Raw genomic sequence first — 14,669 nt, 5'->3', positions numbered from 1 at the left:
CTGGTAGCAGCTGATTTTGGTGTCTTATTGCCGCCTTATTTTGCAGAATGTAACACCCTGAATGGATTAGTGTCTGAGGTTTTTATCCGATTCTTTGTGGAGACAGTTGGCCATTATTCCCTGTTCCTAACCCAGAATGAAAAAGGAGAGCGTGCCTTCCAAAGGGAGGCTTTCCGTAAATCTGTGGCCTCCAAGAGCATCCGCCGCTTCTTGGAAGTTTTCATGGAATCCCAAATGTTTGCTGGCTTCATCCAGGACAGAGAGCTGAGAAAATGCAGGGCAAAAGGTAAGGGTGGTTTTTGTTCCTGCAGCGCGGGCTCGTTGTGTTTGGCACAGGTCTCCTGTGGTTCGTGCCTCTGTCTCCTGTCAGGGCTGAGCACATTCCGTACGGCTGGCAAATCTCCCAAAACACATCGTCCGCTTCTTGTGGGCCTAGACTGGAGCTATGGTGGTGGTAACACGAAGGCTTTAACCAGGAGAATATTCATATATAAGCGCCTTAAATCACTCAAAAGGCGAAACTGGGAACGGTCCTGCGCCCTGATGGGGAGCCGCCCCAGAGGCTGCCTGCCTGCAAGCACTGCTCGGGGGGGGGGGGGGGTGCTTCGGGGGGAAGCTGGGAGCACTGGTAAGATAAAGCCCGGCTAACCGGAAAGTTTGCTGGAGGCCGCCCCCAGAGCCAGCCCCTGCCCGGGGCCACCCCCTCCGGCCTCGCTGAGCGCAGCCGCGCTGCCGGGGGGTTCCGCTCGGCGGCGGCACGCCCCGGAGCGGAGGCGGCGGGGAGCGCGGCCGTTCCCTCCCCGCATCCGTTATCCTCCGCGTCACGTCCGGGGCTGCCGGTACCCGTCCTGCTGCCGCCTGAGCCCGAGTAGCCCCTCGGCGGCGGACGCGTCCTGAAATCCGGCAGAAGCAAAGGGCTGTAACAGCGCGGGGCTGGGAGCGCGGAAGGGGGGCGGGTTCAGGCGGAGGCGGCTCACCCCTTTCTCCCCTCTCCCACAGGTCTCTTTGAGCAGAGGGTTGAGCAGTACTTGGAAGAGCTTCCTGACACAGAACAAAGCGGAGTAAACAAGTTTCTGCGAGGCCTTGGTGAGGAAGATCTTCAGAAGTATTTCTGAAATGAATTTTCATGTCTTTTTTTTTTTTTTTATTTAATTTAAAAAAGCCTTACCTGAGGTGAAATCAGATAGTTGAGCGGCTTCAGTGGGATAGGAGGTATCAAAAGGAAAACAATGAAAGCATACTAAAAGCTGAGAAAACCAGATTTAATTATGAACATTGTTAACATTTTCATCTTCATTTGGGGGTGCGGGAACGAAACCGTAATCTAGGAGGAGCGGAGGAAGGCAGGTGACCACTGGGGACTCCGTTACCTGGCTGTCCCTGCCGGTATGAAGTAGAAGCGTTATTCTACAGCAATTTCATTATAAATGAGGCCCATTTGCTAAGTAACTTTTGATTGCCTGCGGCTTTTCAGTGTATGCTGGAGACTGACGGTGTGCTTCCTTTAGGAAACAAAATGAAGTTCCTTCACAAGAAGAACTGACGCCTTTCTGCTGAAATACCAACCCAAAGACTATTTATGACGCTGCACGAGACACTTGCAGTGTGCCGGAGCGTGATGCGGCAGGAGAGCGGAGCAGGCTGACCGCAGCTTTAAGTGGCAACCGATGCTGTTAGACATTGTGCCAGATGATGGCTCCTTTATTGGGTAGAATTTGTACATAATGTGCTGTAAGCTTTTGTAACTGATTTTGTAATGAGCAAGGAAAACTGTGGTAAATATTTGTATATTCCTGAGAATAATAGGTGCTTTTTTTTTTCTTTAGTATGAATTGAGTTATGCTTGGTGCAAAAATGACTAGCTGGTTATGTGCAGCTGACTGTCTCAGCAGAACCACTGACTTCACAGGATGTTTGTGAGAGCTACACTGATGCCTGGATACTGCGGGGATGAATGAGCTCGGGTACGTGGGGGAGGTTGTACGCACGGGGGGGGGCTGCTTTCATGTGGCGGAGTTGGTATTTTATTTTTTTTTTTCCTTATAATTAATTTTAAAAGAAAGAAATTACAAAGTAACTTGATAATAAGGTACTTGGTTCACAATACAAAACTTCCACTTGGCTTGAACTTTGGTCAGTAAACTACTTGTAATCCATTCTGCACTAAGACTGCTCAGCCTGAGGAGATCTCAGTTCTTTGACACGCGAGCTGCAACGAGTAGGTACAGTACATCCTTTCCTCATGTATGTATGTATGGTTTCTAATAAACTCTGTAAATATACCTGTTTGTTTATATTCATTGCATACCTCTACAGTTTCTGATGTTGAGTAGGTACAAAACCAGAGTAAATTTCCTGTGACTTTTAATGAATTTATAATTAAAATACAAAATGGTTATTACAAACCTGTCTTTTAGTAGGTTTGCTGTTTCATGACCTGTAGTTTGATTTTTCTTCCATGTTTTTCACTAAGGCTGAGACAAGACATTTATATCCCTGCTAATTTTATCCTAAAAGAAGCATTTTTTTTTTCTTTGCGTGTGTTAGCAACAAATTACTTTTTGTCATTGTGAGTATCTTAGGTACTGGCTCCTCAACTGTGGTAGTTTTCGGGTTGGTTTTGTGCTACCTTGGTTAGATGGTCAGAGTAGAAACATGAGCAGCTTGTAACAGACAGAGCCTTTGCTTGCATCTCTGATGAGCCGATCACCTACGTTTCACAAGAGTCTGCTTTTCTTTTGCATTAGCTGCAGTCACTTTAGCTGGTGTTTCCATTTCAATGAAGGCTCTTCAGCAGGAGGGACTGGTTAGCTTGCCATGGCCTTCTGCACAGCTGTGGAAGTTACTCAAGTACCATATTCATCTCTTCTCTGGTAACCTAACTCCTGTTGAGGTTCTCTTAAGTTTTCCCTTAGTCTGAAAAAGAAAATACGAAATACTTGAATATATTTGCAATTCTGACAGCTAATGAAAATTAGCTAAAGCTTCTTCCCTTTAAAAAAAATAAATCAAGCACTGTATTTTTCATTTGCAGCGTGATTTCTTTAGACTGGCTTTGAGGCTTGCGCAATTCCTAACCTGATAGTGGTTCTGGTTTGCTGACAGCCTCATAGAACGAAATTGAGGGATTATTCACTAAAAAGGTGAAGTCATTTCCTTTTTTGCTTACCTCCCTCACACTCCTGTCTAAACAAAAGATTGTTAAGTGTACGTGAAATGCCTGTAAAATATCAAGTGCTTTTGATTCAGTGGAAATGTACTCACAAATGTTAATGTCCATTAGTTTTCCTCTATAATATGCTGTTAAATTCCAGAATGACTTCTAGATGTAGTTCTTCAGAGTGGAAGGCGTAACTTTACTTCTACAGGTGGATCTGGCTATTTTATCAACAACAGCTACTAGTAAATACATGGGGAAATATGTATTTCTCTTAAGAAAATGATGGATAAAACATCATCATTGGCTGAAGGAAGTGCTGCAGTGAAAAGCTGCGGCAACAGCAAGGAAAAGCACAGAATGCTAATGTACAAGAACGCGGCGCTGTAAAACTCATCTCCCACACCAAAGCTGTTTTCCTCCATCTGCATTTTTTAAACATTGTATTACCCATCAACACGCCATTCCAGTGTTTGTAACGTGAATCAGAGGAGAGTACCAGAAAAGGTGAGATCATGTCTCAAAAAGTTTGTAGCTGTCTTCTTGAAACTCAAACTATGCCTTATATAAAACAATCCTAGTGTTATCTGGAGGTCTGTGCTTGAAAGTATCAGATGAACGAAAACTAAGGAGTGTGTTGTTTTGCCTTCTATATTAGTTGTTAAAACTAACGGGTGTTCCTGAGCACGGAACATTACCCATGCACCATTTAACTGCGATGGGAATCTTGAAGAAAAACAAATCCAATAGTGAGAGTCGGGCTTTAAATTAGTGAAGATTTGTTTATAAAGTCTCATGGCGTAACATACACAAAAAACAAACTTGAGAAGCACCACCACTCTCCAAGAATTGTCACTTTACTGTGGCAGACAGTTGTATTTAAGCACATGGTATTTATTTTCCTGTAATTATCAATATTTAATAAAGTGATCAAGCTTTCAAGTTTTACTAAATTCTGCTCAAAATCCTGCTTTTGCTACAGATCATGGAGGGAAGAGAAGGCAAGTTGAGTCTGTAATTAAGACTGGGCGGTGCTTAACGCTGTCTGCCTGCTACATTCACCCCCCTGGTGGGGGCCGCGGTCCAGAAATGCTCCTCTTCCCTCGCCAGGGCAGGGTAGGCCGACCCAGAGGCCTGGCGGGGCGCCGGCAGCAGCCCAGACCGGTGTGTCCTGTCAGGAAGACGAGGATTCAGCTTGCCGCGACCGGGCCACCGGCGCCTGTCTCACCAGCGCGACTCCGCTCTCCTTTAAAGGAACCCGCCGGGCGGGTTCCCCCCCGCCCCTCACAGCCGGTACCGCCGTCCCGCCGGCGAACCGCCGCCCTCTCCCCGCACCGGATCTCGCGAGACTCCGGCCCCGCTCCGAGCGCCACCGTGAAGCCTCATTCGGCCCCGCCCCCGCCGTGCCTTTCCCCGGTCTCGCGAGGGCTGCGCTCTTTCTCTTCCTTCGCGCACGCCGACAAGATGGTGGGTGCTGGGGGCTGCTGCCGGGGCCGGGGTGGGGGGCCCTGCGGCCGCCGCCCTTCGCTCTCGCGGTGGAATGGGGGCTGGGGAGTAGTGGTGGGGGTGGAGGGGAAGTCGCTTCTCCGAGCCCGCGGCCTGCCCAGGGTGCGGTGAGGCCGTTCGGGCCTGCCCTCGGAGGGCCCGGGCCGCAATGGCGCCCGGCTGCGTGGCCGCCGAGGGGAGCGCGGTGTCGGAGCGGCGGCCCCGGAGGAGGGCGGGTGGTAGTCCTGCCTCTGGCCGCCCTTTCTGCTCATAGCTGCTCTCTCGTTCTCCTGCAGCCTTCCAGACTAAGGAAGACCCGGAAGCTGAGAGGGCACGTTAGCCACGGCCACGGCCGCGTTGGTGAGTGGGGGGGCGGCCGCTGGTGGGCTGAGGTCCCTCAGTCAGTGCGTGCCCGGCGGCACCTCCCCGGTACTCGGGGGATGCTGCTGTGCTCGGGTCGCAGAAAAATGCCACTATGCGTGGGCACTGCGCGCCCTGTGGGGGCTGAGCTGAAGTTTTGTATGTTCTTTTAGACTTCACTGGATTTGTAACGGCAGTAGGTCAGGCGATATGTACTGGTTGTGTGACACGTTAAGCTTATGGGGCAGTGCTGTGTCCTTTGTAACTCTTTGGCCCTTCCTACCTTTTCTACCATTTCTACCATTTGTGCTAGCGCTGGTGTCTTGTGCTCCTCTAAGCTGACCAGAGGTATGCGATAGTTTTTTTTACACCTGTAGGATTATTTTATAGTTAGCTCATCTCACTGAATTAACACAGAAGAGGGGATAGAATCAGAATAATTAGCTCAAATTGACGTTGAACATACCTCTCAGCTCATGTATTATGTGTAATATTCTTAGTGTAACAAACTTAAATTTTTCTTTTCAGGCAAACACAGGAAACATCCTGGAGGGCGTGGTAATGCTGGTGGTTTGCACCATCACAGGATTAACTTTGATAAATAGTAAGCTAATATTTTAAATATATACTACCAAAACGTGTGTTCGTGAAGTAGAAACAACTAACAAAATTTCCTACAATCCTATGTATTTTTCCTTCTAATGTGAAGTGTGGTATTATAGCTACAGTCAACTTACGTCCCCATTTACCCTAAAATCAAAGAGTTTTTCACTTAAACTGTGTATTTGTAAGAGTTCAATACAGCATTCAGTACACTTGACCAACCTTGCCTGTTACAATGTGGTCCTTCCTAAACGATGCACACACAAGTTATTATGTATATTCAGAAGGTTAAATCCAAACTGCATCCTATTTAGCTGCATACTGTAAAAGTAAGGGATGTTGTCTGTACTTATTGCCGAGACTAGAGTCACATCTGGACACTGCCTGTTGTCCTGGTGTGCTAGAGTACTCGGATAGTAACCACTAATCTATATTCACTGGCTGTGACCGTTCTTGACTCAGTCAGTCACCAGGTTAGTGACAGTCCTCGGGCAGTGCAGTTCTCTCTGGGTTCATGGAGTTGGGGTTGCTTTGGCAATAGAGGGCTGGGCCAGCCTCACCAGTCAGGGGGACTGAGTCGTGAGTTCAAGGGAAAATAAGGAGAACAAACACTTCAGGAGAAAATATCCTTCACTTGGATACTAATGAGTATTACACTTAAATACTACATGTATTAATATTAGTAAAGGTATAATGTGAAATTTTAATTACTTTGATCGAGTAAGATGTTTGTTCTGGTGTTGGTTTGTAATCCTACCTGTTTAAGACGATTAAAAATGTGATCTAATGAGGAATGTGTTTCTTTCACAGTCACCCTGGTTACTTTGGAAAAGTAGGCATGAGACATTATCACTTGAAGAGAAACCAAAAGTTCTGTCCTACTGTCAATTTGGATAAACTATGGACGCTTGTCAGTGAACAGACAAGGCTCAATTATGCAAAAAACGAGGCTGGACTGGCCCCAGTCATTGATGTTGTGCGCTCAGTAAGTTTCTGCTCATGCTCAAACTTGTAGTTCCTGGTCACTTCATGTGTAACTTAGCTTTGTATATGCCAGTAGCAAAATGGTGAATTGCAGATAAGCTACAGGGCTTGAATATTTGTGAACTTCTCAGCACAAATACCTTGGCATGTAAGTAGTTACAGAAGTACTTACGCTGGTTTTTTTCTGAAAGAACTTTTTCTCATACTTGTGTGTGATTGTGGACAGGGACTTCCCTAATTTTGGAGGGTGGTGATAGATCACTTGTTTAAAATATTACTGAAAACATGTATAAAAACATGGTAGAAATATTCTCATTTATATAAAGTCACTTTTCTAATGTCGAGACTAGAGTCACATCTTAACATGTTGGATTGTCTTGGTGTGCTATAGTTCTCGGACATAAAAGTCTGATCCATATTCACTGGCTGTGATGTTTCATGTCTCAGCCAGCCACCGAATCAGCAACACTTAACTTGTCTGACAAGGGAGAATGTTCTGTGTCCCAAATTAAGATTCCTCTGTTTGCCAGTTATGCCACTTTTTGTAAGAAGTGATGACTTTTAACGGCTGTAGTATTAATGGACCTGGTGCCATGACTGTCCCTTCAATGTAAAGGACATGAATGAGATGAGAGGATTCTATGGTAGAGAACAGCTACTGCTGTGAAAGCTTGCAAAAGTTTCAGTTGTACATTTAAGATGTGCAGAAGAGTCCTCTGCTCTATTCAGAAGCACCAGGATGTCCTGCAGGTGAAGAGCATCGACCAGAAGTCACTGGGTAGTAGATAGTCTTGGAAGTGCAGCCACCTGCTCTCCTTTGGAAAAGTGGGAGAAGGTTGTTGACTTCTTTACCAGATTTCACGGTGATTTCTGAATATGGATTATAGGTGAAAATAATCCATCTTCTGAATTACAGGAAAGGTTCAGTTTATGGTTTCCACTTTTTCTCTGAACAAATGCAACTCCACAGAATCGTGCAGGGTATTTTTTTCTTTCATTCGTACCAATTTTATCTTGGAGACAAGCAGTGAATGAGGTCATGGTGATCGCAGTTTTTGTTGTATTTGGTGTATGCTAAAAGACAGGTCTGAATGTAGAAGCGTGCAAGCTGATTACAAACACTAAACCATTTTATTTTTTTAAATCTTTTTAGGGCTACTACAAAGTCTTGGGCAAGGGGAAGCTGCCCAAGCAGCCTGTAATTGTGAAAGCGAAGTTCTTCAGTAGAAGAGCAGAGGAGAAGATCAAAGAAGTTGGAGGTGCCTGTGTGCTTGTGGCATAAAAGCCTTTGTTTTATTCAAATTTTTTGAATAAAGACAATATGTAAAATGTCCTGATTAATGGAATTTTCTGATTTTTTTTTTTTTTCCTGACTTGTCCAGACACTGTTCACACTGAAGTCTTGTCTGCTTAGTTATTTCTGGTAGTTTTTGATTAGTGGTTTGACTGCTGTTTTGTCTTTTGAAATCACTTGGCTACAGTGTCCAGCATTTGGCATGTACAAGTATCTCATTCTTTGGTCTTTATGGGTTAGCAAAATAGATAGGTTTTTCCTGTATTTGTGCAGGGTGGGGTGTACACTAAAACGACATCTAGCTGAAATCTGTGGGGATACTGCCTTGGCCTTGGGGGGTGAAACGGCATGAGCCTGGATGAAGAACTGCAATGGAACAATGCAAAGTGGGTAGTAGTATACCAGAAATTGTTGTGTGAAAGAGACTTGGTATAGGAAATTGCTGTCAGTAAGCTTTGCAATCAGTAGGCTTTGGGATAGCGAAACAGTTCTAGTCCCACTTTGACTAAGGTGGGGTATAGATGGGAATGAAGGGGAAATCCCTGGGAACAGTGGGGGACAGATAGGAAGAGCTGAAATAGCTGCGAGGAAACAAAAGTTTCTTCCTTGTTATTGCCAGACTTGCGTCATGAGAAGCTCTTCAAGCAGGTTTCTGCTGGCACTGAATGTCTGCCTAGTACGCAGCTTTCTTGCAAGTAATATACCAGCTTTTGAGCAGAATAGTGCTGTGTGGGCTGCCTCTTCGCAGCTAACAGCAGCTGTACCTCAATGTTTATCGGCATTATGCATAAAATAAGATATATTTTGAATTTAGTTCAACAATGTGGTTAAATTCTTTGCTTTTTTGTGGTACTGTTAATGAAAGGTCTTTCTAAACTAGAACTGTTGCATTTGTCCCTCCAGTACTTCAACCGCTGCTAAATGGATGACAGCTGCCCAGCTTCTGATCGCAGTCAATGTCCAAAACGCAGAACGTTTTAAACCATGTGCTTTTTAGAAACTACTGATGTAGTACTGGGTACCAGCTGGGGTGTTTGCATCCTGTATTCATCAGAACATGAGGCTCGTAGTCATCTATAGTATACGGTATTGAAGAGATGGATAGATGAGCTTAGCAACATGGTTTAGTGATGGCCTTTGTCAGTGTTAGGTTGATGGCTGTACTCGATGATCTGAAAGGTCCCTTCCAACCTTGGCAATTCTATGATTCATTGATAGTATAACACTATGCTTTTGCAATCTCTTTGCTAGACCACAGCTTGTGAAGGCATCAGATTTCTTTGAGATTAGTCTGACTTGTTTCACCACAGGACAAAATTGCTTCTGCACATACTAATTCTGAATTTCACTGATTCATAGCAAATGTAGCAAGCAGCATGGTGTCCTTTTTGCTTATTGTGGCAGAATAGCTGGTGGACAGACAGGGTTAGGCTAAAAGCTTTTAAAGCTTTTTGTCAGTGTTACTGGACTGACAGATGGCAATTCCAAGTTGGTGTGCTTTAAGGGTTAGTAATAGCAGTAACGTACTGAAACTTGCTTTATTGAACTAATACAGTAACTTCATTAAGTTTTGCCATCAGTACCCTCCTCAAGTAGGGTACACAAAGCCTGAAGTGACCATGTGTGGGACAGAGATGCTGCCAGCTACCTTCCGTCTTCCTTGCAGATAGTATAAAGCCATGGCGCAGCTCTATAACCGCACTGTATGTATTTCTGATGTACTTGGCTTAAAATGACTACATAAAATATGGGTTACTTAGTTATAACATCAAAATAGGACTTCGGTTGCCAATGCAAGGCTTGATTGCATACCAAAGCAGAATCTTCTTCTAATAGTAAAAATCAAACAATTCCTTAAAGCTAGTGAGTTAGCTCTTGTTTTAAGTGTTAGACCAAGAGGATATAGACACTGTCACTTATTTTTGTACTCACTGCTAGAAGTCTTGAATTATTGGTAATAGTTGTGAATTAGCTTCTGGTATGTGTGATAGGATCTTAGGTAATGAACTAACCTAGTGTTTGGCAATAATTAAATTTAGAGTCTCTTAGGCATTGCTTTGCTAAAATAGTTCAGGTTAGCCAGTGGTACTGCTAGTTGTGAAGAACTATAACTTAAACAGTTTGTAAAATACTGAGGTAAAAGTATGTGAACTTTATCTCATTGACTGCTGGGACTGCTGTTTCCTAAGACGAGGTGCTATTTACCTACTGCCAAAGCTAAAACATTTCAATCCTCAAAGGCAAGTTGCATGGCAGCGCAAAATAAGGAACGTTGTTACTACCTCATGTCAGTGATCGCTGACCAGGTCGTAAAGCCAGTGAAAAGCTGCATTTACACTGAAGTACCCTGTGCACACATGACAACAGGCAAGTGACAGTAGCTCAATGACACACATAGCAGACACCACTCTCAATTCTTCGGTATTTTGTGTCTTAAGTAGTTCTTCCATATATTGTATCATAGAATCATTCATAGTCTGCCTTTTGAGTGCAAAAAGTTCTTCATGTGAAGCCCGCCGGCTCTACCAATTGATCTCTGCTCCGCTGAAGAGGGGCTTGGGTGTTTTGTGAGGGGTTTGGGGTTTTTGCATAGCTGAGCCTCGCCCCTACATACCTATCTTGTGCCTGGAACAGGGCTTCCTCCTTAGCGGCTGCCTGTGCCTTGCGCTAACTCCCGAAATAACCGTCTGGAGGGATAAACCGAACTTTGGGGTTGGGGTTGAGCTGTTTATCGAGTTATGTTTCCACACGGCTCCTTTCCCAGCTGACTCCCAGGGGTAGGGCCTGGGCCACTCCTGCCGTGCGGTCTGGCGCAGCCCGCTCGGGCACCCGTCGGCCTCTCCAGCAAGCAGGGGCGGCTGCCGGCAGGGTCCGTGCCGGGGAAGGCGGCACTGGCCGCGGCTGGCCCTGCCGAGCGCTGAGGGGAGCGGCGCCAGCCCGCCTGCCCCTCGCCATGGCAACAGCGTCCTGCGCCCGGCGTCATCGCGTGGAGGTCGCTTCCGATGACGTAGTGCCTGCCCCGCCCCGAGCCCGGCTGGCGGGTCCTTAGTCCCGCCCCCCCCCAGCTGTCAGCTGTCGCTCATGGCCGTTGGGCGCGCGGGGCGTGCCGTTGGGCGCGCGGGGCGTGCCGTTGGGCGCGCGGGGCGTGCCGTTGGGCGCGCGGGGCGTGCCGTTGGGCGCGCGGGGCGTGCCGTTGGGCGCGCGGGGCGTGCCGTTGGGCGCGCGGGGCGTGCCGTTGGGCGCGCGGGGCGTGCCGTTGGGCGCGCGGGGCGTGCCGTTGGGCGCGCGGCCTCCCCTCACAGCCAGCGGCCCCAGGGAGCTGTGCTGCCTCAGGGCGGCGGGCGGCGCAGCACGGCTGGGGCGGTTGCTTGCGTCTGGGCTCTGCGCGCCGAACTGGTTTTGAGGGGGGCTCGGGCAGGCTCTGCTGGCTGCCGGCCGTCCCGCCGCTTCTCGGGGGGTATTTCCGAGCTGTGAGGGGGCTGAGTAACCACAAACAGACTGCGTTTAGCGGCTGAAGAAGGACCGCCTGTAAGGGCTGGAAGGAAACCCCCAGGGTGGCTGTCCACGATGTCCAAATAAAGGATTTTCCTATATAAAACCGGGAGAAATTAGGAAGCTAATGAAGAGCATCTAACTTTTTGAATGTAAAGTCTCTTAATTTTTACTAGTTTGGCTGGTGGAGGTTTTTTTGTTTGTTGGTGGGGTTTTTGTGTGCTTTTTGTTTGTTTTTTTAAACTGATAAACATGCTTTGGTACATGGGGATATTTTCATTTGATGTTTTCCATTCCAAATTCTTGGCAATTTACAGTACTGCTAGTGAAGCAATTATACACAAAACTGGTAAAGTTGACGTTATTTTAAAATGCTGGAATGAGCATCATGTAGCAACATCCACATTTAATGGAGGGACAAAGATACAAAAAAAAATAAATCATTTAACTAAATCTGAAAGAAAGGAACACAGGAAATTGAAAGACTTGCATAGAGAGTTTATCCCTGAAATACAGAAATGATAAAGTTATGGGAGTGTATCATCACAAATTTCTCTTGTATGAAGCGTATTAATGCTTTACTGGAAGTTCCAGCCTTGTGATATCTGGATGCTTCTGTTCAGTTTGTTGGGGTGGCCATGTCCTTCCCGAGGCCATGACTGATCCTTTGCTCCTGAGGCAGCCCCCCAGCACAGTGCCTTCCCTTTCCCCTCCTCTGGGCTGACACACCGAAAGTCCAGCACTTTCCTTCCCCTTCCAGGTGTGGCTCAGCCTGCTAGCTGCCTCCCCAGCTCTCCATGTCCTGTGTCCTGCCTCATTACCCTCACCAGACGTCTCCAAATGCAATTAAGTTAATTTTCTTTGTAATTGCTACTGCTGGGCTTGGTGTTTCCACCAAGTGTAGCCAAGTCACTGGTAATGTAGCTGCCTGACTGCTGATATGCATACCTGTCTCAGCAGGAAATTTTAAACACTTTTTATCACCCTCTTCCTTCCCTGTCCTACCAAAAAAATCGTACATAGTTTCATACATTATGCAAAAAGCATAAATTAAAATGTATGACAAACTGCTTCTGCTTATTCAGCCACAAGTTCGGACTTTATGGTGATACAGCATTTCCCAGTATCAGGCTTTGTTTGCATCGATTCTCTGTGCATGGATGCTTTAGTCCTGGGCTGTGGTTTCTCTGTCTAAACAATGCGGTAGTCTGAGACCTCAACTTCCTACAGCAAAAATTACATGTTTTTGTAGGTGTTGGTTTGTCTTAGCAACAGTTCTTGCAGGAAACAATAGAGATGGAGTGAGCTGAAAAGCTGTGCTGCTCTAATGACATTTGCCTCTGAAAGACGGTTGATGAAGATGCACTGTAAAATATGAGCACTGATGTAATGTTCATTAGTTAAACCACAGGTACAATGACCACAGCTCATTTCTAAAGGGACCTCTAGTTTTGAAATTGCAATCATAAGTTTTAGTGGTAGGTTTGAATTTGTCTAAGTGAATTCAGTAAAGTTGGTGGGTATCTACCTATTTTCATTTGTTCCTAGAATGGGTCTTGGATATGAAACATGGTGCAGACATATGGTGCATTTTTTTCTAAAATATTTTAAATAGCAATGACTTCAGGATGCAACACTTTAAAAATTCCTGGTTGTAAATTTCTGATACATTCATAAATTTTTTTTGCATTGTAGAAAAAAAACCCCAGACCTGCTTACTAATTGTTTCCACTAGAATCTGCCTGGGACAGAATCCCCCAAGAGAATACATAACCCTAAGATTACAGCTGCTGCTCTTCTGTGCTGGGGAAATCTGAAGATCGTAGCTGCAAGTTATGCACTGCTGGTAGCAAGGCCACCATGCCAAGGCAATGGGCAGTTACGTGGGACCTCAGGAGGTTTGGTCAACTGGAAGGGTGATTCCAGGGGACAACAAGCTGTATTTGCTTTTTCTTCTCTGATGCGACTTGCAAAAGTTTCGCTTTGGAGGCTATATCTGATCAACATCTCTCAAAATCTCAGAATCCAGGATGGAAGATGAACTGGTGAACTGCAAAACTCTCAATTTACTTTGGGGAGCTTAGGTTGCCAGGAGGGACACTGTCCTGCTTATGGGAAGCTCAGGTTTGGTCTATAATTTGATCTGTGGTCATCTTGACAGCTGAAATTCTATTACTGCAAAGTGCATTTTATTAAATTTCTATAAAGAAGATTTGCAGAAGATGCTGTACATTTATCAAGGCAGCTTTCTAACATGCATTGCTGAAATGGTGGATGTATGATCACTTATGCTTATTATTTGCTTTACCTGAAAACTATAAAATACTGAGGTGAAATTGTAAAAGCAGTCAGAGAACATCGTCTCTTTTATTGCACGATTTCAGTGCTTCTAGCAGGAAATGTACAGTGTGTGACAATTCAGCCTGGTAACAGCTTTGTAAGTAGATCAATAGAACAGATTACTTCAGTTTTTACAGAAGTTGTAAGTACTATAGAGAGATAGTGGGGTCATGGTTTGTAAACCTTAAACCACACTTTCCTGCACAACAATATGCAAAGATATTCTTTTTAGTAAAGCAGGTATGTGATTTTCAGCTGCAAGGAACTTCCTCTTTCTTCACAAGGACTAAATAAGTGTTGCTTCTGAGAACGTGCATCCTGCTGTTGGCTTCTAGCGTGCGCTTGAGCGATCAAGTGTTTTGTTAAGTGAAGGGATTGTCATGAGCCATTTTGTGACTCTTCATGTTTTTGATGTCAAACTTCAGCCAGCAGAAATGGAGACCCTGGATCTGCTGAGGAATTGTTTGGTGTGCAAATGGGACTTGCAGAGGAGAGACCCCAGAATGCTCCCTTGCCTTCATTCCTTCTGTAAGGACTGTCTTCCAGATTTGATTCAAGGATATAGCTGTATTCCCACTGAGTATGAAGTTCTCTACGAAGGTAATGTTTAAGAATCTCTGGCTTTTGTTCTTTGTGTCACAGTATTATAAAAATAGATGGATTGAGAAGTACTTTTTGTAGCCTATTCCTTTATAGCACTACATTAAAAGAATAAACTAGGAGACTCAAGACTTGTATGAGTAGAGGGTGGACTGGGAACAAGCCTCCTACGTTATGTTTTCACCCAACAGCAATGTTTTGAAGAGAAATGACAGAGTCAGGCAACGTTTAACATTTTCCAGAATGGACTAAGTTTCAGTTACCAAGCGTGACATTATGAATATTTGATTTGCTTAGTTTAATAAATGAATAAATGCTGCAAGGTAGTTTCTAGGCTACATCTTTATCCAGTCT

At 45.3% G+C, this 14,669-nt stretch overlaps 3 protein-coding genes and 2 non-coding genes across 5 annotated transcripts in view; all 5 read left to right on the top strand.

Annotated features, from left to right (window-relative positions):
• DENND2B (DENN domain containing 2B) overlaps positions 1-3,019 on the top strand; it is a 99,229-nt gene extending 96,210 nt beyond the window's left edge. The window contains 3 exon segments of the mRNA XM_074149917.1: positions 47-286; positions 1,000-1,086; positions 1,509-3,019. Of these exon segments, the coding sequence (XP_074006018.1) occupies positions 47-286; positions 1,000-1,086; positions 1,509-1,543 (362 nt within the window). The 3' untranslated portion in view covers positions 1,544-3,019.
• An 87-nt stretch (positions 3,020-3,106) lies between these two features.
• RPL27A (ribosomal protein L27a) lies at positions 3,107-7,928 on the top strand. The gene is made up of 6 exons (XM_074149477.1): positions 3,107-3,664; positions 4,140-4,624; positions 4,939-5,002; positions 5,531-5,606; positions 6,416-6,590; positions 7,743-7,928. The coding sequence occupies exons 2-6, from the start codon at positions 4,247-4,249 to the stop codon at positions 7,869-7,871; spliced, it is 822 nt and encodes a 273-aa protein (XP_074005578.1). The 5' UTR covers positions 3,107-3,664; positions 4,140-4,246; the 3' UTR covers positions 7,872-7,928.
• On the top strand, positions 5,960-6,091 carry LOC141466257 (small nucleolar RNA SNORA3/SNORA45 family). Its single transcript, XR_012463294.1, has one exon. It is a non-coding gene; the product is annotated as a small nucleolar RNA SNORA3/SNORA45 family (small nucleolar RNA).
• On the top strand, positions 6,929-7,060 carry LOC141466258 (small nucleolar RNA SNORA3/SNORA45 family). Its single transcript, XR_012463295.1, has one exon. It is a non-coding gene; the product is annotated as a small nucleolar RNA SNORA3/SNORA45 family (small nucleolar RNA).
• Positions 7,929-14,095: 6,167 nt separating the features above from the next.
• TRIM66 (tripartite motif containing 66) overlaps positions 14,096-14,669 on the top strand; it is a 51,672-nt gene continuing 51,098 nt past the window's right edge. The window contains exon 1 of the mRNA XM_074149120.1: positions 14,096-14,315. Within this exon, the coding sequence (XP_074005221.1) occupies positions 14,096-14,315 (220 nt within the window). The remainder of the gene's footprint in view (positions 14,316-14,669) is intronic.

This window comes from Numenius arquata, chromosome 6 (genome assembly GCF_964106895.1).
Source record: "Numenius arquata chromosome 6, bNumArq3.hap1.1, whole genome shotgun sequence".
NCBI classification, from domain to species: domain Eukaryota; kingdom Metazoa; phylum Chordata; class Aves; order Charadriiformes; family Scolopacidae; genus Numenius; species Numenius arquata.
The sequence above is the reverse complement of the archived record's forward strand: the minus strand, read 5'-3'. Positions and strand labels throughout refer to the sequence as shown.